We start from the raw sequence: 24,596 nt of genomic DNA, 5'->3' as shown, positions 1-24,596 counted from the left end.
ACAACAACAAAAAACAACTAAATTGTGGAGCAGCAAGAGAACTGGCCAAAAACACTGGAGTATTTTAGCTCTTGTAATCATAGAATCATGTCAATACAACTCACTGCTCCAACACATTTCCTTTATTTTAGAATAAACTATGTAAAGCTTAACAGCATTAACATAGTAAGAATCATTACTGTTAGGAGGCAGGCAAAAGAAGTTCAGTTTGCTTCTGATCAAGGGCTGCCTTTGTGTAAGAGTATTACTATATGAAGCACACAGAAAATGAGCTTCTAGGGCACTACTTCAGAACCGAGCTCTGAATAGCCCTAGTTTTTCACCAGCTTGCTATAAATAATATGTTGCATACTGAAAGCATTTAAGAGCCTAGAACCTTACTTTGCTGATTACACAGGTGTCTGCACTAAGAAAATTTCCCCTGTGCAGAGGAAAACTTCCCCACTGCTCTGCACACTCTGCCTTTACCACAGCTGTGAGCAATCCATCTATAACCCAGCTGAAAGCCTCTCCAGAGCTGTAATCCTATAACAAGCTTCCCAATGGCAGACCCAGCAGCTCTTGAAAGGGAAACAAAGCACTGGCCCAAACTAAGATGAATTTTCAATTTGCAAGAAAAACCAGTCCTTCTAATATTAACTGTTACCATCCTTAACTATGAACTGAATCCAAAACTGATGCCTGTAAAAAAATCATAAAGTCAAAGTTCAGTTTCTGCCAACAACTACCTCACTCCCAGCCAACCCTGTTTGTGAGCATCCTGACTGACACCAAAGACAGATCAGAAATATAAATTGTCACTTTTCACATCTTTAAACAAAGATATTTTCCAAAAAACAAAATGCTTGATGACTAAAATATAGCAGTATTCCCACTAATACCAAATTACCTTGATAAGTTAAAATATGAAGCTTTGGAGGGGAAAAAAGCATATGGAGAACAAAACATCTGCAAGCACTTATTAAAAGAAAGAAAGCTGACTTTCTGTAGCAAGCTATATTAGTATTACTGTTGCATGAACATTTAGATAAGGTGGAATCTAGTTTTGGTTTTGATTTTATTTTTTAGTTGTGAACTATCGGATACACTGCATGACAACTACGGCAGGGCATTGCACAAACAAGGGTTGAGCAGACCTTACAGTCATCGTGTGGGCTGCTGACACCTGCAACTCCCAGCATCGCTGCAAAAATCAAACTAAGTTTTTCCTGAGGTGGTAAACATCACCAAGCTAACCAGGTCCGATGCAACTTCAAAATGAACTCTAACTATGCACAAGCTTTCTCACACAGTAATACTTCAAAAGAAATGAGAAAATACCAATTTTAATATTAAAGGATAATGAACGATTCTGCTGATTTTAAGACTAGCTCAAGATTGGCAGATCTTTTCTCTGTACAAACTTTATGATCTCTACCACAGATCTCTTGGCAAAAAGTGGCATATTGCTTCTTGCCTGTCAGGGTAAGATAATGCTGCATTCCGTTTTCACAGATTGACATGGGGATGTGGCTTGTAATTGCCTCCCCTTAGGCAAAATGGTTTGAAAAATGAGTACAGCAGCTCCATCGTAATACAGAGAGGATCACATTTGAAACTTTTAGTCCTAAGTCCCCACTTACGCATTTAGGGTCTCAATTCCAACTGCAAGCTGGTAAACAGCTCTAACTTCACTACCAACATCCAAATGAGAGTACACACAAAAAACCCACAATGATTAATGTTCAATTGATACAAATTAAAAATGATGAAGACAATGACAGCTGAAACATTACAGTAGGTGCACAACACGAGTGGAAATCACCAATGCTCTCCCCTGCAGCTTTGTTTTACACCATCTGTGTCCAAAGCTCAGCTGGATGGGCAAGTGAATCCCCACCCTCAAAAAACACCGATGGCAAAACCAGATTTCATAGTCAACATCACCTCCATTTGTCTCCATTAAAATGAGTATTTTGAGAGAACTTCAAAATTCCATCAAAAAAGGCAAAACTGTTTTTTCCCATCTGTATTTACATCTTGCAACATGTCAAAAGGGATATATGAATATTCAGTATCTTTGTGCAAAAAAAACACAATACACCAATAACAAAAACCTACTAAGTAACAGAAGGCAGCCCTTTGAGCCAGTCTCACCTCACCCAGCCAAGTACATACTAAGGCTGTTCCAGTAATGCAGGAGCACTACTGTAAGAACACTGGCAAAGCATTCTGTAAGCACTTTCAGATTATCTGGCAAATCTCTACATTGCACACACAAAGAAAGCAAACTTTAGCAAAAATGAATTTTTACCACTCATGATCGCATTCAATAATTGCTTGCATGATCTTTATCCAAAAGAGCCAAACTGGTTAACACCCTTGCCTTCAGCAGCTATAACTTCAGACATGCAATTCCAAAACAGGCAGTTCTACAACAAATAAATCTAGAATTGAATACATGTGTCCCCGAGAAAGAATCCAAATGTTTTGCTTGGTCTGATTTATAGATATACAGTTCTGCAATGATGTCAGTTTAATAAATACCGATGTATTACAAGTCTGAGTCCACAGGACTTGATGTGTAGGACATGGGAGAACTCTATGTGAATACTTTTTCTCTAAAAGCAATCTAATAAAGGAGACAGTGGTAGGAAACTTAAAGAAGAGGCTGGGAACTATCCTAAGATTGCCTTTGGCTGGTGGATACTGAACTCACCTGAGCTATATGAACGAAATGCTTACTTTCACGGAAATACATGTGCTGTAGTAGAACTCACGAATGCTCCAAAAGAACCCAAAGGCTTCCGTAATTTCAGACAGAGTAGCCAGACACTAAACTATAGAGAACCTGCCTACTCACACAAACAAATATCTTATTTCTTTTCAAAAGCTTCAATTAGAACACAGTGTGAATGTAGGTGCATGCATGTGCCAGAAAAATTTGCTCCAGACAGACTACTTAGTGTCAGAAGCTGTCAATACTTTACAGCTTGTATGGATTGGCAAAACATACTGCATAAAACTGTTCAATACTACTAGTTGGTGTTTTCTGTTTGCTTTTCAATAATTTCACATACACACAGGTAAACCTCTAAGTAAAACTACCACAGAGTCTGGTGTCCTGCTCCTTTGTTTTGGTAGATGAAAATAATACAGCCCTGACTAACACAAACACTCAGCCACCTCACAGATAGATAGCTGACACTGTGCCCATGCACCTCTCACACACAGATCTTACTGTGAAAGAACCACGGAACTGTATTCCTGCACTATTGGTTGAATTATCATGAGTGCCATTATCAGCATCTACTATTAAACTCTCATAATGCATCTCTCTCAAAAAATAATTTGTTAATGCAGCTTGTACTTGCCACTTTTTACAAATACAAACCATTCGTGTTTGACTTGGGGTAAAACTAAAGTCATTCTACAGAAAATAACACAATAACCTACATGACAAAGTCAGTAAGCAAAAAAGGGGCATAGGATACACAAAGTGTAGTATGAATTTAATAAGCTGCAAGCATTTATTCATATTATTTATGAATTTAATAAGCTGCAAGCAATTGTCCATTGCCAGTGACTTTCCATTGAACAACACTTCCCTCAGGACCATTTCAGTGATACTCGTGACCACCTTCACAGTACACTTACTTCTTCCGTTTCCAAGTACTGGGAACTGTACTTCTCTGCTACAAACTTGCATTATCTTCTTGGCTAAGTCATCAGTTCCCCCTTCCTTTATGACTTTGAATATAAAAGTAAAAGTTCTCCTTTGACCAGAGGTAAGGTACACACACACACACACACACACACACAGCCCTCTTCTCAAAAGCCAGTGTTGCCACTTCCTTCAGAAATATGTTCTGTTTGATATTATCCTTTCCAATACAAAACAAATACAACCATTTTAAGCACAGGTCTACAAAAGAACTTTTCCCCTTTCTCAGAGAGACTAGCTGCTCCTCCTCCTCTCAGTTTTGCATAGGTTGCTATTTGTTTTTGTCCCAAACTCCATCTTCAACTTCTCTGGCACTGCTTAGAGTTGTTCCCTTGTCTTGCCAGGTATTCACAACTTGGTGCAATTTACCTTTCTCTTCCACTGAGAGTCAGCTGACACCACATCTCAATTCAACATAGAGTGTTTATAGTTTTTTAAAGTTTTAAGCAAATTATAAGACTCTCAAATACAGTGATGAATAAAAACCTTGATCTGGTAGGCCTGTTGTCCTTTCATATTTAACACTCAGTACAGAACATAAATAAGGTAATGATGGCAAAGATTAGCACAGACACCAAAGTGTGTACGTGCATGTCATTTACCCTCCCCCTTCTTCCAATAATGCCAATTTCCAACTGAAGTCTGGCCTGTACGCCTGAAAACCACATTCCCCCTACAACATAATGGCTTTCAAACCAATTTGACTCCTTGCTTAATCAAGCGCTAAGCCAGCACCCCCTCAACTATTTAGTCCCACACATTTTTCAGAGCACACGTTTATGCCACACTCCCAATGCAATTAGCATACTGTCACACTGCAAACAGAGACAATACACTCGCCATTTGTTTCTCACATACTTAGTATCTTGTGACAGGATACATGTTCTCAAACATGAGGGGAAGTTACATTGCATTAGAAACATTAGAGCTGAAAAAAAGGTTAAGCAGGCCATTAATTTAAGGGAGATTTAATTTTGCATATACTCTTGGAAAATAAGTGATAAGGTGATATCTCCATTAAACACCAAACTAAATGCTTGTGGGATCCTGTCCCAAAGATCTATGTGAAAGGACACAGCTTTTTCCTAAGATTACTTTTTCTCCTACTTTTATGTGTTCTCCTGAAAAAAAATTTTTAAAAAAAGGAAAAAAAAAAAAAAAAAAACAGGGGAAAAAAAAGTCTTGCAGATGGTACATATCTCTAATGTGCTCCTCTCCCCAAAACAGTAAGCATCTGGCATGCCTACTGTTTAATTACACAACAGGCTCATGCAAGAAGAACATTTTCAAGCCTAGAAGCTTATGCTCAGACTGCGATTATACCCAGTAGCATCAGCTGCTCATGGTCAAGGAAAGTTTTCAAACATATTGAAAAGCACTAACATACACTCGGTCTCATGGAACTAGATAATCAAGTTTTTACACGTGTGGGAATAACCACATTATAATGCGCAGAGGCTGACACAACACAAAACTTACCAGAAATGAAATCATACATCTGCTAACTGCAGTTGAACATCACTGACTATAAACACAGAGAAACGAGCCACAAAGCAGCACAAGTTCGTTCTGGAAACAAAGATAATCTGGCTGCAACTCTCTTGAATTTTAGCATACCCAGCAATGCAGACCTCAAATCATCACAGTCTATCATCTTCAGAAAGACATATTAAAGAAGTTCAGCTGTAACCCTTCTGTTCTGACCAAATGTTTCCAGGAGGATCGACACCCCAAATCCTTTAATCGCTGAATAGTGCACTCCCTCTGCTGGTACAGCACATGTGTCACACCGTAGCAGTTCACTGATTACACCTGGTGTAACTGTATTAACAATGGCTGGGGCAGGGGGGAATGTCTGCTAAATGGCTTCTGTAAGAGAAACAGTAAAAGGTGCTCACTAACAACAGCCCTCCCTGGTGCAAATCGTGTAGGTGCACAGCAAGACCCGTGGGCCACAAACCTCAATTAAAAGAAATTGGAGTTTGTCAGGTGTGTTTTTAAGCAGAAAAGTTGTAGAAATGATATTAGAGTGGTTCTTCATAACAAGTTTTATACATAATTCCATAACAAGTTGTTCTGAAGCACCACATAAATACACAGGAAAGTGAGAGCAGCAAACTGACATCAACAGCACCATTCAGTCATGCAAGGGCTGCACTTTTCACTGTTTGCCTTGTTTAACCAAGGTGCACAAATCCTACAGAAGGCTTACCTTCAGAAGTCCTGAGCCTACACACATGGCAAAAAGACACCTACATAGACACCTACATTTTCAGCTCCCTGAGAGCACCATACTGAATGAATTCAGTACTTGACCTCATCAAAACAGCTGCATGCAAATCAAATCTTTCAAGCCACATTTGAAGCACCTAATATTTGGGCTAGGAGGCAAAAGGTTAACCCTCAGCTACTGGGGATGCAAACTTTTTATCATGCTGAAAAGAAAGTTGAGGCTTAGCAGTGAATAATCACAAGGAGTTTCTGCAGCACTCTCTGCTAACACAGTAACTGACTCCCTATGTCACATTAAGCAGCTGCCATTAGCACTGACCTCGGTTCAGCTTTGAAATATCACAATGAAAAACTGTTTTGTGAATGGACCTCATTTTAATAAATGCAACAGTTACACTTTTTAGCCTTAAGTGCTATTCATTTCTTCCCAACAAAAACAACAACATATCTATCTCAAAAAAGGGAAAGCATTTTGTTTCAAAAGTTATCACACAGTTCTGTAAGTTCGGGTTTTCATTTCACAGCAAGTATAACTGTGCTTTCTCACAACAGCGTACAAAAGCCTTACATGTGCAGCAGTCAACGGTGATTACCTCAAGGAACACAGACACAGAAGGAAAAGAACAAAAGGTTTACAGGAAGGACCAGAACAATAAACATAAAGAAGCACTGTTTTGTGTACATATCACACTCTCCTAATTAGCTAAGAATTATCTTAGTACACATCATTGTAAAGTAACAGATTATTCAATAACTACCCAAATAATCTGCTGCAAGAACCACAAGTGCTGAGTTACACTAAAATGAAAATTGAATCTGCAGTCCAATAGGTGAAAGTAATGCTTTAGACACCTGAATTTGAATTGTTTGAATTAGGATTTCAGGAATAAGTGCTGGCAGCAGGGCACTTACCTTACACACAGACGTGATGTTAATGTTGATCATTTGGTCGATCATCTGCAAGAAAACAACGACTTGCATTACATTCTGATTTAAGTTATTAGAACAGTATTTACAGACTGCCTGGTTTGCAACTGCCAGGATAAATTAAATCTCACTCTTCAACATCCACATCCAGCTTTACTCCACACCTTCTTGCTTCAGTATCAGGAGTGACGATAGACTTTTAAAGCACTCTCTGAATTACTATGGTCAAATTTTATTTCTGATTAGGACCTCACACTCATAAAGAAGAGATACATCATACTGACACTGAATTTCCTCACACCATTTGCAGTACTTGTGAACTTCAGTAAATTCTGGTATTTCAGTCATATGTCCACATATTTATGTTTGTATTTTGCTCTTCACCATTTTATAATGCTGTTTTAGACACCTAAGTTCATTTATCACGTTAATTTTATCCTTTGCTGTATTTGTTACAAAGTTTAGTGGATGGTGTACAAGAAAAAAGCCCCAAGAGATACATTCAGTAACAGTGAAGCAGGGAGAAGAACCCAACAATGGATACAGTATTTCCAAACTCCATTAGCTCAAAGTCATGGTGAAAGTGTTCAAAACCAATGATTACAAAGTAGTCAAGTCAACCACAACTGTTTCTACAGTACAAAATGTATCCTCTGGCCCAACTTAAGTTTGCAATCCATGTTCTGGAATAGGCAGCTTCCATTCCAAAGTTACTTCCATCCCTTATATCTCTTAAAAGACCACCCCACCTAGTAAAAGCTGCACATGTTGCTTACGTAAACCTCTAAGAACCTTTCTGGAATGCATTCTAATCAGGAAAATTTGCTTCTTTGGGGTACTTCAACCAAACCTAAATACTTCTGCCTTATCCATTAAGTAGAGAGAACAAACACTGAGAACACTGTAAAGTAACAGAAATAATAATAATCATCATCACTCACTTTATCCAGGTCTGGAACATCAATGAAGTATTCCGGATAAGAATATGAAATCCCCACGTTGTTTACTGAAATGAAAACAAGAAGTTTTTATGTAAATTCCTTCTAATATTTGACTACCGATTGTCTGTAGTACTCTTAAACTGCTGCATTTGAATCATTTAACCCTTCTAGTCAAGTTTCCTTAACTGTAAGTATATACGTACACACAAGTGGAACCCTGGAACAAAAACATGAGCCATCCTGAACATGAAATGTCACTTCTCAGGTGGTTTGAGCACCTGCTGCCCAATGAAGAGCCCACAGAGGCCGGCAAGACAGTCAGTGGGGCTGTTTGACATAAACCAAGCAAAATTAAGGTAGAAGAAACATCCCAATAGCAATTTCCCTCAAAACTTATTTTGGACATCGGCCTCCCTTCCCCACATGTTGCAAGGTGTGCAGGTTCAGGATGGCCTTGGGACATGTCCAAGGCCTTCCTCAGTCTTAGAACAGTGCAGAAAAACAATGTGTGTGGTGGGTTTTTTGGCCCATGTCATGGGTTACCTAGATTCACCTATGCCCGTGACAGGGGGAGCCACCCTGTAGGGCCCCCCAGCCCGGAAAGGAAGGGGAAAAAAAGAGAAATGGGATAAAAACATGATTATGATGTGGAATACTGATAGCAAAATTACAAAATTGCAAAACCATGACAGTCCAAGAGAGCATTGGCAAGGAACAACCCTGCTTCCCAAAAGAAAGAGAGGAGCGGACAAAAGAGGAGAGGAGGAGACGAGCAGAGGACAGTAGGTGGCAGCAAGAGCCCAGGCGTGACTGAGCTCCCCGAGAAGCTGGGGGAAGGAGGAGGCACGGCTCATAGCGAGAAGAAATCACATTAATGACAGGCTGTGTACATTAAGCAGCCAGTGTTTTTGACAGAGAGTCTCTGCCTTTAGAAATGGTTCCTGGTTCCCCCTCCCTGGGCTCGCAGCTCACTGCACAGAGACCCACTGCAGCACACCACTCTCCCAGTCATACCCTCATGCTTCTCATATCTGCACAGCTCATCCCCATCAGCAGCATTTCAAATTAACTGAAAGAATATATTAATTACTGAAACCTGATTTTTTCCTGAGCAACACTTGCAACTGTCAAGGTTTTATTCTAAGACCAGAACCCAGCACTCATCCTCCAGCCTCACCCCAAGTAGCACTAAACTTCTGGTATCATCAGAGAACAATGCAGCTCTGCAGTCTGTTTCTTCAGACTTAATAGATCATATCGGTATGGAGACCAAAAGAAAAACCAACAAAAAACAACCAAGCAAATGGGATCTCCGCTTCTTAAGTATCCGTTGTTCATCTCACGCAAGTGAAACTTGTGACATTTGGTTGCTGTGGCAACATTTTACATATCCATAGCGTCTTACACCCCAGACAATCCTGAAGGGCTCTATAAGCTTGGCAGCACTGCTCTAGGGCAGCAATAGGGTAAGAAACAAGGTTCAGTGGGTACTGGTGCCATTTTTGTGTGGCAGGTTGGATTTCAGGTTTTTCTGTTTGTTTGGTTGGGTTTTTTTTTTTTAAGCCCCTACACCTCTGCCAGAAGCCCTCATTTTAACACCCAGACTGAAGGGTATGTAAGCATCACAAGACATTCCGGATATGCACGCATAAGGGATTCTGGCAGAAGTTTGCCAACTTCATTCAGGAATCCTCTCAAAGGACAGCACTTCTAGCTCAGACCTCTTCATGTATTTATGGAAACCCTTAGCTGATTAATCAGGTTGTGATTAAAATTTTAACTTTTGGACGACCTTTACAAAGGCTTACACAGGGAGTTTGGCAAATTCCCAGCAGACATTTGCTATATTTAGAGGGAAAAGTTTTAAAAAGGAGGAAGGTCCAATCTTACTATTTCCACAGCAAGCCAGAAGGTATTTTCCTAATTTTAATCCTAAATTAAGCTATTTTTCACTTTCTCTCTCTGAAAAGGATTTTTGCTATAAACTGTGGCAAAGCTTTGGGACTGCCCTTGGTTGCTTCTTCCAAAGCCAGCACACTGCATATGACCCATGCTACAGAGATGGTCACACAAAATTCACACTGGCTATTAGAAACTGCCACCCAGATACGTACCCTTACAGCCTTAACCATCATGTTTGTCTACCAGATTGTATTTTGCTGCTGTTTTGGAACAGGTTTATTTATCGATTTTTTTTTTTTTACAGAAGATCAATTTGCAGTTTGTGAAGGCATATTTTACCTCAGAAGATCTGGATTAGAACAGGGTACGATAACTGCCCAGCTCTACTGCCTTTTGAGACTTACAGAGATTTAAGAAGAACGAAAGAAAGATTTCCCACCTCTGCTTGTTTAACATATTGCTGTAGCTAGCACATGTTCGAAGTCACTGACAGACGCTGTTTTGAACACACAGCAAAAACATTATGCAAACTCTTTTAGCCTCCGTACGTGGGTGAGAAGAAGCTTCCAAATAAGAAGTTTACAAGGATTCCAATCTGTAAGTACTTTAGTTCAACTCTGTGCAACCATACGATCAGAAGCTCCATCTTCAGCCATATGGGTGGAGACATCTTTGTCTAAGTGCAAGATTAAAACTAATTTCCTATAGGTCACCAGCAACTGCGCTACAGAACCAAGAGCTCTCACAGCTATAGCCTCCACATGAGGCCAAAAGAGGAAAATACACTGTAACCTGAGAACCCATCCCTCATGGTTGTTCTCATTGAAACCTACACCTTCCTCACAAAAACATGCAAAACGCAGAGTAGTAAAAGCTGTATTCCGGATCACAAAACAGCTACAGTATTTAAAATATAAGGCAATAAAGCATGAAATCAATTGCCACGAGAAATTAAAGTATCGTCCTTCTAGAGTACCCACAGTCAGTGCTGAAAAAATCACGCTGACAAGTGGTTTTGGTCAATGCAGATATAGCTAGAGAAAGAGAAAAACCCTATGTATCAAATAATCCGATGATCTCTAGGCAGAAGACCTACTAAAATTGGTAGTGAAAGTCCTGCTTAGTTAGAAAAAAACACGTCTGTAGAGCTGAGCTGGACAGCGCTGCAAGGAGATGGTGAAAGAGCTCAGCTACAGAGTACACAACTCTCCAGCATTTTGGTGCTATTTTTACCATGCTTCTAGTCAAGGTGCTTGTGCAAATAAAAGAGAGAAGCAGGCTCTGCTTCAGGAGTGTCGTTTTCCTGTAATAAGCTTACACAACTTGAAGCACATTCACTGCTTTGGTGCCCAAAATCTATAAAAAGTCTGATTTCCACAATTCCATGCATCACCATAACTTTATGGTGTCTAACAAACAGAAGCTCTTTCAGTTTGGATATGTATCTCACATAGTAAAAAGGTTTGCTATTCTCTAACAATTAGTTAAGGACAGATAAGAACAAACATTAACTTTAATCCTCAAAGCTTTGGAAATTTTTTCCTTCAGAAAGGGAAAAATCAAGGCATTCAGGCAAAGGCATTCAAGGCAAATCAAGGCAACCACTCTACATGCAACATGTAGTGAAGATGCTGACACTTACTGTTACTCCACTTCAGATGGATTTGAATTTTTATAGTAATTAAATGCTGGACAACATGAGCTGCACACACTCAAATCTGTCAGGAGTATCCAGGAATGTTCCATGCTTTATCATTTAACAACTGCACTTTTATATTGAGTTTTTATGAATACTATTTGTGGGGCATTATTTACAGGCATTATAAAACAAGACCCATCTATTAGAAGGAAATCTCAGCTTCTGTATTATCATGTGATAAATTTATTTTGAAATATGATTTAAAAAATATATAGTTTCAATTCCAATTACTGCACTTTGGGTTAGCAAAATGAGTTTTGTAGCACCAAAATGACTTGAACAGATGACATATACTGGCAGGCATCTGAGCCACAAGACTTGATAAAAATGTCGTGCCTTCTGTTTAGCACCACAAGTTCTCATCCCCATTCAGAAGAATTGTAGAAATACAGGCTATGCACTCGTATATATGCTCTTCTACAGAATGAACCAGAAAACCGATAGGAAACTGCCTTTGCCCCACAGTTCAGGCAAAAGTCAGGTAGATCGCTTGATCGCTTTATGCCAGTTCCTCTTGATTTGTGGCACTTGAGCTCTACACCCTGCAATACACCTGGATGCATCACTATGTCTTGCCAAGGACTCCTGCATCACTTATAGCTCTGTGCTACCACAGTCTGTGCCAACAGAACACCAGCAGCTCTCCACCACCATCAGAATGCACTCAGAACTTTTGGAGCTGGACTCATTTACTTGATGCTATATTCTAATGATTGAATTTTAACAGCTTTTAATTAAAAGTTAACTGTTCTCCCAAAGGACTCTGCTGTGAAGTTCAAACTATATGGAGCTAGCTCAGATTCTGAGATGACATACGATCAAATAACTATGCATGCAGTAACTAGCTGAAGGAGACTTCAACAACTGCATAGTAACACACGGAAGATGCCCAATAAACCTCTGTTCCTAGAACCTGAACACACATGCAGGCAGTGGCTTACGCAGTATACCGTCAGGATACAAAGAAAACACATTGAGCACAGAGTGACATAGTTTCAGTTAGGCAAGCCATCAGCTTTCGTGAATTGCTTTCAATCAACTTCCAAATGTGATCAAGTCAGTAAGCATGTTGGGACAAAACACAGTGCGAGAATTTAAAGAGATGAAACACAAACCCAGAACGCCGATCTCCAGGCCTTCCAGTCCAGCCTTGATTCTGTTGTAAATGTCTTCTTTCTCTCCAAAGTCCGCCACAATAATTTTTGTTTCCACTTTGTACTTCTTCTCTAGAAAAAGAGAAGTGTTAAACAATAAATTGGAAATAGCTGGATTAGCATTCAAACACTACAAATCTGTCAGTTATGGCTTCGTAAAACAACACGTTGAGTAGCTAATATTACACCAAAACATTTTTGCTTCTTCAACAGGAATCCTTGAATTTTAACACAACCTGCTCAAGAAGTTCGCAATGTTAAGCTACTTCTGGTGAGAACATTAATTCTCTGAAGATTCAGCACGTTTTGTTTGTAAGGACCGTGAAGATGGCAAGAAAACAAATTATACAGATTTGCACAGAAGGCAAAAAATGCTGAAATCAGGAAACGTACACACACAACAGCATCCAAGTACAACTTGACAAGGACGCTACTTTCCCACCTAAGGCAAATGGTGAGTTGCTTCAGATCGAGCAAACCAATTCTTTATTGCCCCTCATTTCCATTTTCAATTCTGATGCCATAAAATGTTTTAAATATTCAGTATTTCAAACATAAAGGGAACGTGTGGGTGAACAAGAGGAGAACTGCAAGTTCAATCATTCTTAAACCGTTCTGATGTGCTTTTATCTCTTTCCCTAATGGAATGGGAAAAATACGTATAACCAACTGCATTTTGAAACAGAAAAGGGAAGTGCTAAAAACGCCTCACAGAAGGAACAATTCTGCTCCCATCAAGCCAAATTAATTACCCTTAATTAACATCAGTACAATGTCCTCTTGGACTTCAAAAGGACGAAACAGCAGCTTAACAGTGAAGCATTTCAGAAGTTTGCTGCACCCAGATTCCACCCCATTCCTTAAGTGCTCTGCATCCATCCCAAGAAGGCTTTTGCAGCATTTTGCCCCCATGGCCATTCATAAAAGTAGTGTCAATTTAAAGGAAAAGAATCATTCACAAAAAGATTAGGAGCAGCTCGCTTCCCGTGATGCTCTTTGCCATTCAGGGAAAGCCGCAGCTCCCGTGATGCTGCCGTCCATTCATGCAGAATCATGAATCCCCTGAACTCGCTGGGCTGCTCCCCACCCCCCCACTGCAATATCCCTAATGGCAGATGGGATTAGTTCTCCTCTTTTCCCTCTCCCCTCCCTCAGCCCCTTCATCTCTCGTGAACAGCTGCATTGTTTGAAAATCCCTGGAGAGATGTTGCTATGTCAAATGACGACGTAAATAGCATTAAGCCCCTACTGCAGCAGCAGTCTTGTGATCGCGTCAGAAGAAGAAAATCAAGTTCAACACTGGGGGGAGGGAGGGGAACGATTCTATTTTTAGACACAGCTGTTCTAATATTTAACATACACATTCAAATTCTTACAGGACACCAAATTAAAGGCAGCATTATAGGCACATCAAATATGTACGAGGGGACCAGTCAGGCAAAATCAAAGCAGAACGCATCCACACACATGCCATTTTTAGCTGTTGTACAGTATCTGCAGCTGTCTTCGCAGCCATTCAGATGTTTTGCAACGTGCATGTTGTTTAAAGGGCACAAACACCACCCTCCCCGATCTGCTCTGTTGTTTTGACCCTTTTAACTAAGCATTCTTCATTAGGATCGTTAATGATTTATCCTCTAAACCTTTTGAAATTACTACAGAGATACTGAGAAGGGTTTTGACAGAAAAATCTTAAATAGAAAAAATGAAGCCCTCACACTGCAGCTCACGTAAAACCCCTTCCTCAAGCCTTTGGAACATAGCTAATGCCATTACATGCAAGGCAGTTGAGCAAGAGCCCTGTACAAAAACACACAGCACCTTTTGTAGGCTGATGGCAGGTAGCAGAACATGTGGAACACACAAAGAACAGAAGTCTCCCGGTACAGCCAGGACACTGTCACTGCAGTTCTCGCTGCCAGCACTGAGCTTTCCCTCCACAGCAGGCTTCCATGCAACGGCCTGCCTCTGCCCCTCCACCCTGTGTCAGCAGCCAGCCATCATGTAACTTTGGAGAACCCCATGCTCTGCCCCCCGATTTGCAACAGATGGGATGAGCCGCTTGCCCAGAGAAAAGACTAGCAGATACATCTGATAAAATGGCTCTGTCAAACAGTGACGCAAACAGCATTAGGTCACTTCTGCATAAGCTCATCCCAGCAGTCAGGGCACAGGGTGCTGGGGAGAAGAGGTGTGCACTGCTCTGTATGAACAGTGGGAAAAGGAGCTTCCTTCCCCCTACACAGGACTAAGATGCACTCTAACAGCTGAGCTAGAAAAGACAACAGAACTTCATCTTATCTCCAAAGAGATAAAGTGTAGCAGAGAAAGCAGCAGGAGGATACGTTCTAACCCAGCTTGCCCAGCAGCAACTGGACTTCTCTTCATTCAGGAAGAGAAAACTGAGATTGGTATTGGAGCTTCCAGCTTGAAGACCCTGAAGTACTCAGGGACCACAATGAATGGAAGGAGGAGAGCAAACCATGTTTTGCAGTCAGCAACCAGAACATTTGAAGCATCTGATAATAGGTGCCTGCGTGTCCAGCATTCTCGATGATTTATTGACAAGTGAATCTGATATTTCATCTTCAAACCTGGTACTTTAAATGCTTTTTTAGCAAAGGACTGAATATAATCCATCACATTATCAATAGTTTTGCAGCAGTCAGTCATCACCCAAGCCATATGGTCTCAGAGATGGGAAAGGTAGCTCAGTAGGTCTGTTTGTGTTTCTCAGTTGTGACACATTGGTGTTTCAATAATTTTCTCCCTGTTCATTTACCAAATATCCCAGGTGAGAACAGCCTTGACCCTACAAATGAAAGGTTTTAGCCTAAACTCACACTTCTCCAGCTAATTTGTAGGGCCCGTATTACTTTAGCCAAGACTTCTGTTAATTTAGTAACAGGCTGACAAAGCACAACAGTATCTCTGTAGTCTGATAAGAGCATGTAGGAACTTCAGCAAACACTGTCATTGGGGAAGTAAGCTGCTGACCACAAAGCCCTAACAAAACACCTTAATGGCTGTTGAAAGGCTGAATGAATCAGCAGTGGGGGACAGAGCAGGGCCTGAGCAGAAATTACATGAAGAAGCAACCTTACGAGAAGTCAACCCAGAATCAATAAACTAATCCATCTTACACAAGTTCATGATTCCTGTGATGAGTACTGTCTTCAGTGTCTGACATCCAGACTCACAAGGAGTCTCTACAGTAAGAGGTTTGAAAACAGCCTGCTGTTTTGCTGGAAATATGACGAGCTAGTCCAGTAGGCAAGCTCATACTGGAAGGTACTACAAAAAGAAACCACTCTAATTAAAAGCTCTAACAACATCACTGCCAAGATGACCAAAGCAGCTGATTCCAAACTAGGCAGGCAATAAGTAGCAGCCCCAGTTCTCACTGAGTCGTTATACACCAGATTAACCTTGTGGGGGTGATCTCCTTGGCACATTCCAAACTAACACCAGCCACAACACCATCTGTGTACCCTGCGCTTTTGCCTTGGGCCATCAGAACATCTTGCAACGGGACCACTGCTGGATCCTGGTGGTGACGATCCCCACTTCATGCGATTCTTGCCTCTTTCTATCTTTTCTATTGCCTGCCTTCCCTTCCCCATCTCCCTGATTAAGATTTGTAATAAACTGGTCAGACCAACATTTGAACCGTTGTTTTTTAATCTCATGCTGGGTATACATATACTGAAGAACCTCCTCTCCCTCCTACAAAGGCAGTATTACAAACAAACCACCATGTGCAAAGTTGCTGTGGTTTTGTTTTTGAACCTGTCATGAGCAGAAATGATCAAATTTCAAAGCAGTGTACCTGGATTCATAACAATTGCCTTATACAATACTAAATTTATGAAATGCCATCTCTTCTTTTTCAGTCATTTCACATGACCATATTTTTCTTCCCCATTCCTGTCACTATGGACTGGTTGATATCAACCATGTCAGTGTAGCGCCACTGAAGAGGTAACATCCTTTTCTTACTCTTCAACTTTGAGCCAGAGGACATTAAGATGTTAAAATGTACTTGCCTTCATCTTGGCTTTCTCAGTTTCCTCTGCATGTCAGATTTCCTGGCAACATTATCTAGGTTTTCCAAAATTTGAACCTGTCACTTCCAGCTTTTACAAATCCTAACTTTAATGAACTTCACAAGCTAACAATGGTGGGATGGATACAGCAAAAGCAAGAGCCACATCAGTCCTCTTAAGCTTCCTCTAACCGATCCTGACTATGCTAAATTTCAACAGGATAAATACACACACTGTCTGCAAATAAACAATGCATTAACTATGTGTACAGATATCAACAGTTCTTTTTAGACAACATTTATACGCAAAACTAAAGTTTGTAGAAGTTCTGGCAAGAAAATGTTTTTGAAGACTTAGTCTGATGTATGAAAATCAGAAAGTAAACTAGCAATTTAAGGATGTTCATTAAAAGGATACTTGCATACTCTCACGCGACTTTAAACATAATATAGCTGACAAGGAAAATAACCTGTACTCCCACACATTGGTGACATTACTGTTCACCTATGAATGCAAGGTAACTATGAGAGCAAAGATTGCTGAAGAGTCCATGAAACCCAAGAGGTCCAGTTCTACCTTCCGATGGAAACAGCACCTGCACATACCCTGTCCATAGTCAACAAGAGCAGAAGTGAGGAATGCTCCAATATTTGAGGGGGTTCTGCTCCAGGGAGAGAGTGACAGAGCTGAAAGCCATAAACAGCCCGAACAGGAACAGAAGCACACAAAGCCAGAGCAGCCCAGAACCAAAGGTAGACAAAGGAGAACTCCATGGCAGGAACCACACCAGCATCATCCTGAGCAGCATCTGGAAAGACACACAGCTTGCCTGGTTTTTCATCTGCAGGAGAGTTAGTTACAACCTCACTAGGAGAAGCAAACACTTAGCTATTTTTAGGCAACTCCAAAGTCCAGACAGAGTAATTTACAGATAATGCATCCAGTGTCTTGCTATGCAGGGAAATCTAAACACATCTAAATGATTAAGCAAATTGGGGCAGACCTTTATTACTGAAAAAAATCAGGCAATGTGACACCATCTCGCACCTAGAGTACCAGAAAACAAGCATAACACTGGAATTTGAAAAATGGAAGTCAGTAGTTTCTAACAGCAATCTATGCCCTAAATACAGGCTAATAAAAATTTTGAAAGAACCTTGGAGGAAGGCTTACCTCCTATGCCACTGTTACGAAAGTTTAAGTAACTCAAAGCAGTAGCTTTCCCTCCCCACCAAACTGACATCTTGGTTAACAGGCTGAAAAATGCTAAGGAAGTGAAGTTTTGACACCCAAATAAGCTGGGCTTGAAAGAAAGTTCTCCCAGAGAAGCGGTCTCATGAACCTTGATGCAAATGAAAGCAGACAGCAGCCTGGTGGTCAGGAGAAGCAGCTCTGTTAGTATGACAGAGGCAGTGTCAGTGTTAATGGGTTCTGTGGTGACAAATCCTGCAGAGAAACAGGGAAACAAGAGGAGACTGTCCCTAAAAAATAACATTAGTACTTGCACTGCTGCTTTCAAAGTGGCTGGACTGAATTTATGCTACATACGTTGAAACAAACCCAGTCACCTTTACAATAGAAAGGTTCAGGATAAGGCACATGAGGCCCATGCTGTAAGTAGGTATGGGTTACAGTTATTTCAAGCTCAGAGAAAAGTACGTTAAAAACCACTTGCTAGAACTGAAACACCTTATCTGCTTATATTCAGAGCCTAATAGAAATATTGCCATCTTGATGATGTGGCAAGGAAACTGCCTGCAAAAATACAGAAGAGGTTTCACTTGGTCTTTAGCTTCTGAATGGCCAAAGAAGGAAGCAAACCAGTGGCAGGAGAAGAAAAAATAGCTCTCAACTCTTCAGCATACAGCCAAGAAAAATTTGGTTAAGAGTAAATCAATTAAATCGCATTCACAAATAAGGACCTCATCTTTTCAGTTTCATGACAGTGGCAAGACTCACAGTGATCCGGGATCTAGTCTCTAGAAACAGTCTGTAATAATTGGATAAATTGAGAGAAATAGAGAGATGAAAGCAAAACCTCCTGCTTTTCAGTGCTGTGTCTATACAGAGCAGATAGGAAGAAGAATTCAAGACTAGAGTGGCTGCAGACAGCTCTGCATTTTAGTTGTTTAGTAAGAGAGACCCACTCATTTGCAGAAAGCATCATGTTTGGGACTTCCAAAGTAGAACATAGAATGTTAAGTGTGTACTGAATCTGTCTTCAAGAAGGACCATTAAATACTTTGACAGGCAATAGCAGATCGCTGTACAATTTGTTGATACTATGCATCATATAGAAGGTTATTAAAATCAGCCATGTATAAGAACTACTCACTTTTTCTGACCACTCTGTACGGACTTAAGATTGCAAGAAATCCGCTGTTAACTGTGGCTCTAAGTTTCCCAGTACCTTGGACCTAAGATGTTTTGAAGTGGGATACAATAAATCACATCACAATGTAATACAGGATTACCAAAGGCATATGGGAACATTTATCTGGGGGGAAGGTGGAGGAAACAACAAAAATCCTTGAGGAACCTGCAACAGCTTTCAGGAATGAGACCACAGAAGCACAGATAGAGAAAAGGTGACCTAGAGCAAAGGCTCTGGGCTCTTTTGCCACCTGCATTTATTCATGGTTCAGTTACCAAGTCCACTAACATACTGAATACCAAAAAGGATGAGTCAGAAGAGATGTCCTATTTGTGCAGCTCTATCAGCCCTTCTCTTGAAGGATAGATCACACTATCCATTTCTGTGAAAGGGGCAGTGAGACTAGACCAGAAGATGGGCATCAGGCACTGCTGACCCTAATCCAGAGGGATGCTGCACAGAGGAAGAGAATGTGGGTGTTCAGAAAGACAGCAGATATGCAGCAACAGTTAGGTATCCAAACAAAAGTCCAACAATAAGTCACTGATATCTCCATAAAACCCTGAAGCAGAGAACTGGTCACCGAAGGAATAAATTAAGCCATACCTAAAAGAAAGCTCTGCAAAGCTGGGTGCAAACAGAAATTGTTGTGCAGGAACACTGTAGTCTATCCATTTCTGCATAGCATAATGAGATGCCTACCTATAATTTAGCATAATTTGCTGTTAAAACACATTTGATAAGCATTTACACATTTGATCAAGTACAAAAGAATAGATTTGGACTCCTCTCATTTGACTTCTGAAGCAACACTACCAGGGAATTCCTTATATACTGCACTAATTGCACAATCTGCATACAATGTCTTTCAAAAACAGTAAATACTTTAAAAATCTGGTCACATAAAATAATAGAATGGGTAAGAAATGTCAGATCTCATTTAAAATGTTAAAAATGCGTTAAACAGCTTCAAGTTCCAGTACACATATGCAAATCAATTCTTTGCTTTTCAGCTTTGAAAGAGACAACACAAGATGGATCTCTAAAGCCACAGTACACAACCCTTTGAGCTAAATGGGACATCTAAGTTTTTAACTTGTGTGAACAGTACTTCTACTAGAAAACATACAAAGGAAACACACTTTATTAACACTTGCCTCTGCTTGCTCCTCAGACTCCACCACTGCTATATATTATTGCCTCTACAATACACTTCTCAAGTCAGAAAAAACATTCTTAGCAACACATAGGATTAATCAATGAACCCATTCACTCAAATTTTATGCTCAACACAGTACGCTTTCCTAAATCAAGCTTGTCCTAAATACAAGCTAACTAAAAGCACAGCAGCAGACAGCCTGGAAGCAGCTGCACATGCAAACAGCTGGGGCTGCGCAGCCAAGCCGTGCCAGCACTTCCCATTGGCAGCGTTATGTCTGCAGGCACGGCCAATGCTCAACACACACAGCCCGCCATCCAGCTCGCCACAGTGCATCTGTGGGTAATGCAGGAGATGTGCCCCAAGATGCAAAACAATCTGCCCCTGATCCTGATGCAGCTTCAGGACATTTGAGTCAGTCACTACATGAATTGGAGTCAGCAGCTTCACAGTCATTCACTATTATTGGTTAAGTCTCATAGTTTCATCTGGGTTTGGCACCCACTGAAAAATAGTGTAATTAGGAGCCCATAACTTGAAAGCACAGTCTTCAGGGTTCTCCAAAGTGTTAGTTGCAAGGGAAAATACACTGTTAAGTAGCCTAGTAAGTGCACAGAATACAGAAAGCAGTATAGTGCCCAGTTGAGCACTGGAAGTGAGGCACATGCTAAGAGAGTTTGCTGCAAGCACAGCACACACGTAGTCATTAGCTGAGCCATCTTAACATCACTTATTGTTCATATTTATGGTTTTTGTGTATGTTTTTTTTTTTTCCCCTAAAAAATCCACAGTGAAAAACAGACCAAGAGAGCCTCCTTTCTCTGTGAGCTAGTAGCTGGCATTAAGCGTTCTCCTCATCACAGCATACTCCTGGAAAACACAAAAGTGACCATCGGCACTTCTTAAGCAGAGCTACAGATTTTTACATCTTTGACAGACACAAAGGGCTTGCTGTAATGCAATTCAACTTGCTAAAAAATGTCACTCGTGGAGCAAAGATGTAGAAGGAGACAGCACTGTGTGGATCATCCAGTGCTCTTCTTGGGTCAGAGACTCTTAGAAGTCCCATTTTTACATCTCTCAGGCAATCAGATTTCTACCAATTGCCTTAAAACAGATTTGCAATGCAGACTTGCACTTGAACACAATCTAGTCCTTATTTTCCATGTAATACTAGGTTTATATTATGCTGAAAGTGATAAGCAATATATTGCAACTGTTGTGTTTGCAAGGTGACTAACAGCATAAGAGCTCTACTTTTTGGAATCCACAAAAGTGTACGTAACAAACAACAGTTATTTAGTAGAAACAGTCATTAAGTTTCTGTGCATTAAAGGAAACATGAGCTTTCCCCCACTGATATGCCATATTTGCAAAGTTTCACTGAGGAAAAAAAAAAAAAAAAGTGCATAGAAAAAAGAGGGCCTGGTGGGAGAAAATGCAGAAGCAGAATGCTTTGTTATGAAAGAAAAACCAAAGACAATGAAAAAGAAGCTCCCTTCTTGACCACTCTAACTTTTCACGATATGCCAATTGTATTCAGGGTTCATCCATTTTATTTAATGACAAATTAATAACAACTTTGGCTTGAATCCTCCTTCAGCTTTTTACGCTGCCTAACAACCGCTCCTTTAGTAAGCATCTGATCCCATTCAAGGCAAACCCATGGGAAACTACTTTCACTCCATCGCAACGAAACTCCCTCCCAAGATGAAGCCCAAGAGCTCATTCTGAATCAAAGATTCTTATGCTACAACATATTAAATGTTATATCTATGGTATCTTTGACTAGTGCATTAAAACAAGTTAAAAATATTTGAAGCAATTTTGTCAAGTCCAAGAAACACAGGAGGATACAGTATGTCAAGCCAAAGCCAACTCAAATGATGGAAGGCTGCAAACATTAATTTACCTTGAAGTAGATCACAAAAGGTCAGAATAACTGCCAGACACAGTCAGCCTTCAAGTTAAGATCAAGAAAGTGAACCTTGTCAATCCCCATGCGGGGAAAGTAAGATGATGTCCCCTTCCTCAGATCAAGTATGCCTGCTCCACAGCCTCCCTTATTAAAGTACAAATGTTCTTCCTTGCATCTCAGAGTTGGTGGGTAAGATGTACAAGGGTAGGGGAAGGAAACTCAAGTGACAGGGCAGAGATCATGTGGAAAAGTACTCCGGGGTACCTATATCTGAGGTACTGTCTGGGAGAAATCCTGCAGAGGACAGATTTGCCATGGCAGGTCACTGGCCATTTGCATCAAGAGACCACAGCAACACTTCAGGCATGAGCAAAGTTCTCAGCATCAAGCCTGCTTCAGAGCACCACTCATAATTTTGTTACCAAGAAAGTAGGAAAAAAAGCAGTGAGAGCCATCTGCCTAAGAAATGTTTCAGGTTTCAGCACCACATCCCATTCCTTACTTGTGCATACTTGCAGCACACCAAAGGGTAGTGTGAACATGACAGATCCCATGTCTGAAGATGAAAGCTCTCAATTTATGATGCAGCTCAAGTATATGGGATCACAGCGTAGTTCAAGACGGTTAAACAACTTGAAAAACACTATGTGCTAAGTAAATAGTCATCAAGTGCAGATTCTAATGTTAATAGAAGGTTTTGCAGTATCATACGTAGCAGAATCAAGACAATTCTAAAAATCAGTGACTTCAGGAACAAAACCAATAACGTTTTGGACAGTAATTGCTGAATAGTATTAGAGACAGACTGCCAACGAGTTGCTTGTTTCTTCCCTCCTCACAGCTCATGCACAACACTACTGCCTGTCCTAGTCAGCCACCAGCTAACAATGTACAATAAGACCAAATTCTCCTTTTGACAGATTTCCATAAAGGAAAACTCTTAACAGCGTTCTCCTCAATAGGCTGGTTTTCATTATATCCTTCACATTTCAACCCCTAAAAAGTGAGTTTCTTTGGAGCTCTTCCCAAGTCTGCTCAGAACATACCTACAAACCTGCTGGCAACAGTGCAATAACTGAAGTTTTTCTGCTTGCAAATCCACGATGATTCTTTCAAAAAAGAAAAATGAAAAAAAAAAGAAAAGAGAGAAAAAGCCATACATGCCCATCTTACACATGGCAACATCTGAACAGACTGCAGAGACCACATCATGAGCCTGGGTACAAGAAACTGCTGTACAGCTAAAGCCTACTAGGATCTGAAAGCACTATTCTGATTTGCTTGATTATACAGACTATCCTAATCCTTTAGCATATGCTACAATGAACAAGGTATACATTTCAGTAGCTCAGTGTTGTCAAAAGAATGTTCTGAAAACCCAATATGAGTCATCTCATTTCAGAATCATTTAGGAGAGAAAGCAGAAAAATGTTTGGGTGAGGCCTAACAGTAATTATGTATTACAGGCAGCTCTACAAAAGTAGATGTACTTTCCCCTCCCCCCCATCTGAAGAACTCTCTCAGCAGCCATCATTTTGGCGTTGAAAGCTCAAAGCAGTAGATTTATCTGTCTTGTCAGCATCATGATCAAGTTCCAGGGAGAAAGAGATTTCCAGACTGGTTCAGAAAGGGTTATGACCATTTTCAGAAAGCTTGTCACTTCACGCTTAAGAAAGCATTTGTTTCTTGAACAAGATATTTGTAGAAAACTTCCAGCAATTCAGCTTTTACTTAGGAAGATACCTGTATACAGCGCAGTAAGAAACACAGCTGCGTGCCCACATACGCAGCAATCTATTACCCAGATGCTGCAGTTGACCACCAAATAGACTGTAGCTCCAACTTCAGTATTAGCAGTAAGCTTCAGTACTCACACAGGTTACCCAAGCAGTGGTATCCGTACAGCCGATTTACTCTGCTGATGCGTTGACAAGATTAGTGTAAAGGAGGTATGATCGGACACTGCAGTGACATTCTTAAATGAAGGATACTAACAAGCAGGGACAATTACTTCCAAACTAGAAGGTACGATCTGATGCCATCTCAGTTCTAATAAGGATGCTCTTTACCATCTAAATATACACACAAAGATTTTTCTCTCTAGAAAACAGTTTCACCTGCTGTCTTACAGTGAACATTAAAGTTACATACAGTGACATTTAAACTAATTTAAAGAGAACTGTATGCCCCATTTTTCTCAGCAAACTAGTAAAATAGTCATCAATAAGCAAGCTGAAGCCCTTTAGTGATTAAGTTATCGTTAGACTAAGCAGTCCAGTACAACAGTACAAGACGGTTTGTGTATACTTCTAGATTACATTTCATAGTAAAGTGGTGCCACTAGCAAATTCAATGGAAGTTTTAACTGTATTATTTTGGCTTAAGTCTGTTATGACCTCTGAAAGAGAGCAGCTCTTACAGTTACCTGTATTATATACACAAACCATTTTAGGAAAGTCTAAGCAAAATAAGTAACACAGAAGAAGGATCTTAAAGCCTTCATTATCCAACATCATTATACTGAGAAACATGCTTTATAGC

At 40.4% G+C, this 24,596-nt stretch overlaps 1 protein-coding gene across 1 annotated transcript in view; it reads right to left on the bottom strand.

The window, feature by feature from the left end:
* Positions 1–24,596, bottom strand: part of HSD17B12 (hydroxysteroid 17-beta dehydrogenase 12) — a 70,415-nt gene that overhangs the window by 17,131 nt on the left and 28,688 nt on the right. Inside the window, 3 exon segments of the mRNA XM_015864491.1 lie at positions 6,848–6,892; positions 7,804–7,868; positions 12,520–12,630. Coding sequence (XP_015719977.1) covers positions 6,848–6,892; positions 7,804–7,868; positions 12,520–12,630 — 221 coding nt within the window.

Source organism: Coturnix japonica, chromosome 5 (assembly GCF_001577835.2).
Source record: "Coturnix japonica isolate 7356 chromosome 5, Coturnix japonica 2.1, whole genome shotgun sequence".
In the NCBI taxonomy this organism is placed as follows: Eukaryota; Metazoa; Chordata; class Aves; order Galliformes; family Phasianidae; genus Coturnix; species Coturnix japonica.
This window is presented reverse-complemented; position numbering and strand designations above follow the sequence as displayed.